At 35.0% G+C, this 3,929-nt stretch overlaps 1 protein-coding gene across 1 annotated transcript; it reads right to left on the minus strand.

Annotated features, from left to right (window-relative positions):
• Positions 1-3,114: 3,114 nt before the first annotated feature.
• On the minus strand, positions 3,115-3,924 carry LOC117177473 (piggyBac transposable element-derived protein 3-like). Its single transcript, XM_033368196.1, has 2 exons — positions 3,380-3,924; positions 3,115-3,325 (listed from the first exon to the last, which is right to left on the minus strand). The coding sequence occupies exons 1-2, from the start codon at positions 3,922-3,924 to the stop codon at positions 3,115-3,117; spliced, it is 756 nt and encodes a 251-aa protein (XP_033224087.1).
• Positions 3,925-3,929: the final 5 nt, after the last annotated feature.

Consider the following 3,929-nt stretch of genomic DNA (forward strand, 5'->3'; position numbering starts at 1 on the left):
AACCAACACCTTTAGTAAGCCCAGGACTTCTCAAGGTAAGCTACTAACATCCTTAACTTTTTTGAAACGGTACAGAGGCAACAAAATAGTCCCAAAATTCTTACAACTGAAAAATAATTTGGGGACATCTAAATCCAAATCGATTCTGCATAATACAAGTTTGCTTCTCGTTAAAGAAAGAATACAGCATACTAAATTTCTTTTGCAGACTACCTCTAAAAAACTATTAAAACTTCACCTTTTCCTATCAAATACCCTCAGATTTGACATTTGGTCCACATTGGACCGCATATCGTTTGACCAATCCCAACGGATTGAAGAGCTTTCCACCCAAAAACAAAAAACAAAATTTGACAAATTACTTCCAGTCCAGCAAACTAAACTAACAAGTACAGTAAAAAACATCTCTGACCACCCTCTCCACAATGAAATGATTTCAGCCTTATCTAAAGGACATAATTTTGCTGTAGCTCCATCGAAAATCCCAAAAGAAGAAATAATCAGCAATTTAGAATCCACAATATATACGCTTTCACCCGAAAAAGCAAATGACATACGACGCAGGACGACCAACATGTTACGCCAAGCTCAAGTTCCATCCTTAAACTTAACAAAACAGGAAAAAACCGCAATTAATGAACTCAATCAAAATAAAGATATTGTAATATTACCCGCAGACAAAGGCAACACAACAGTAATAATGAATAAAGAAGACTATTACAACAAAATCATGAATCTTCTAATTGACGATACATACAAAAAACTTAAAAAGGACCCCACAAAAACAATAGTCAGTAAAACAAAGACTCTTCTCAAAGACTCTAAACTTGCCAGCCAAATAATATGTAACTTAATACCTACTAAACCCATCTCTCCAAAAATTTTGGGGCTCCCAAAAATCCACAAAGAAAGCGTTCCACTCAGACCGATCGTCAGCGCAATAAACTTACTAACTTACAACCTAGCACGTTTCCTCGCTGCAAAACTAAATCCTTTTACCGGAAACTCCATCACTCACGTCCAAAACTCATTTGACTTTATTAAAAAGATACAAAAGATTCACATTCAACCCCAAGACATCATAGTGAGTTTCGACATAGTATCTTTTTTTACGAAAGTACCAATCTCGGATACAATTAATATTATTAAATCTTTCACAAACTTCTCTTCCGAGCTTTTACCTTTGATAGAACAATGTCTCAATAATACTTACTTCTTGTTCAATAACCAATTCTCTTTATGGTCTTTATGGAACATGTAGAAACTAAAATCTTTAATCAATCCAAACTTAAGCCAGAATTCTGGTTCCGTTACGTTGATGACACATTTGTCATCGGGCGACATGGACGAAATGAACTAAATAAGTTTTTCGATTTTATCAATCAATTACATCCTAATATCCAGTTCATCATGGAAATAGAAGAAAACGGAAAATTGCCTTTCTTGGACGGTTTAGTTTACAAAAAATCGGATAATACATTAAAGTTTACAGAAAACCTACGCATACAAACAGATAGTTACATGCCTTCTCCCACCATCACCCATCACAAAAACAATCGGTCATCAACTCCCTTGTATACAGAGCTGTTTCCATAACAGACAAAGATAACTTACAAAAGGAACACAATATCCAAACCATATTTAAACCACCTGAGAAAATAGGACAACAAATAAATAACCCTAAAGATAAAAAGGCACCCTTCAGTGATCCAGGAGTATATAAAATCTCTTGTTCTTGTGGCAAAGTCTATATTGGAGAAACCGGGAGAGCGGTGAGCCAACGTATGAAGGAACATGAAAGTAAAGTCAGGCTAAAACATTTCACGCAATCAGCACTAGCTGAACATCATATCGAAACAGGACATAACATTTTATTTGATGAAACAACAGTCATTGCAAAAACATACAACAAATTTCCAAGAAAACATAGAGAAGCAATCGAAATCTTAAAACACCCTAATAACATTAATAGGAACAATGGATATAATACCAGTTCTATTTGGCTTTCCGTTCTCCCGGATTTAACAAAAATAGACTTGATTGGCCAATCAAGTTCGAACAGTCCCCACGGTGGGGCGCTCTGGCCAATCACAGGCATCGTGGAAAGTATACCTAAGAAGATCATGACCTGATACCTCAGTTTCAGGTCAGCCCTGAAGATGTGAACTGCAATGTTCACGAAACGTCAGCAAACAATTCGTAGTTTTTTACACGAGTGAAACCCGAAATATCTCTTTTTATCAATCAATTATAAAATTAAGTCTCAACGATGACTCAAAATCAAATCTTAAGTCATGTATTAACCCTTAAACGGCCAAAACGCCACTACCGGTACACTGCTTTTCAACGGCCAATAACTAAAAGGGTGGTATAAATGTCTAAGCTTTGAGAATCCATGGTTCAAAGATCGATTTTTCGTTTTAGTATTTTCAAAATGGCGTCTTAATGGCAAAATTTTTGTGAAAAGATTCATGAATTTTGCTCAAAACGCTTTGAAAAAATTCAGGCGTATTCCTCGGCTGATTACAAGAACTTTTTATTCTTGACAAATTTTCCTAAAAGCGCATAGTTTTTCAATAAAAAATTTTCATAGTTCTAAGCATCGTGTAAGAGTGAAATGATTCACGAATATCTATCGTCCGTCTGCCGCAAACAAAGTTTACGTTGCCCAACTATCACCAACGTGGAGGTCGACGAATATCGATAGTCTCCTTTTTTTTTAAGGGATTATATATATTTTTTTTAAATTTAAAAAATTTTTTTTTATGTAGAATTTTTTTCATTTCAGATTTCAATCCGTTGAAATCATTTTGATCCTGCTGTTTCAGAATGTAATTTTGAGAAACAATGTAAGCAGCAATACATGTTGCAATCAATGCAAAATCTGGTAGTCCTCTGGCGACATTGTTCATTATTACATAATGCTCTTGTTCGTGATTCGTATCTGTGAGTTTCGAAATCACCTAGTTTTGATTGCGACAAATATTTCCTGCTGATTTCTTTACAAAAATCTTTCGTTTTCAATTTAGCTATATTATTCTTGTTGCAAATTTTCCAAATTACGATAGCATTTGTAATTGATGATTCTATTATCCGTGAAAAAATTTTAAAAGTCTATTTCTTTGAAGTAATAGATGGAGAAGCTTTTTTGCATCTGAAATCGTGCAAATCTACCCCTCCCATGTAATTATTATACAAAGAAAAAGCTCGAGAAAATCCTAGTTCTATTCTCTCTTGAGCAGCTCGTGAAAATCTTTTCACTGGGGTTATGGGAGTGATACCACATGCTGTGGAAAGAATAGAGACTTGTTTTGAGTCTATTACACTGATAAAATTCATCCCACTGTTGCGATCATGACTTACTTTGTACGATCCTCACGGATCATTTTTTGCAAATTCATGCTTTTCTTTCACTCTGTCTTTACGGACAGTTCCTGTTGATCGTAAACCACATTTATGCAGGCGGATGAGTAAATCTGGTCTGGTAAAGAAATTATCAAAATACAGATGATAATCAGATAATTTTTTTCGTGAAAGGCCATTGAGAAGTGGATTGATCATTTGTAAAACAACTCTGGAGCCAAGTGCACATGCCAATAAATTTATTCCAATGCTTGGATCATTTTTGCCACAATAAACATCTAAATTGAATAGATATCCATTGGCTGCACATAAGCCCCAGAGCTTTATCCCATATCGATCAGGCTTGCAAGGCAGATACTGTTTCAAGCCCGTACGAGCAAAAAATCGAACCATCATTTCATCAACTGAAAGTGCTGTTGAGAAAAAACCAAATTGCTGAATATTTTGCCGGAATAAATTTAATGTTTTACGAACTTTCCATGCTTTATCTTTATCATTAGCATCCTCAGTTTTTGAAAATTTTATTTTTGATTTGATTTCACGAAATCGATTGCGGCTCATTGCTA

The sequence above is a fragment of the Belonocnema kinseyi genome, chromosome 1 (genome assembly GCF_010883055.1).
Source record: "Belonocnema kinseyi isolate 2016_QV_RU_SX_M_011 chromosome 1, B_treatae_v1, whole genome shotgun sequence".
Lineage (NCBI taxonomy): Eukaryota > Metazoa > Arthropoda > Insecta > Hymenoptera > Cynipidae > Belonocnema > Belonocnema kinseyi.

Bases quoted from the DNA above. Each gene is read 5' to 3' on its own strand.
- LOC117177473 (XM_033368196.1), bottom strand. From the start codon at position 3,924: ATGAGCCGCAATCGATTTCGTGAAATCAAATCAAAAATAAAATTTTCA. The intron at 3,326-3,379 runs GTGAGGATCGTA...GAATTTTATCAG, and splicing joins GAATTTGCAAAAAATGATCC to TGTAATAGACTCAAAACAAG.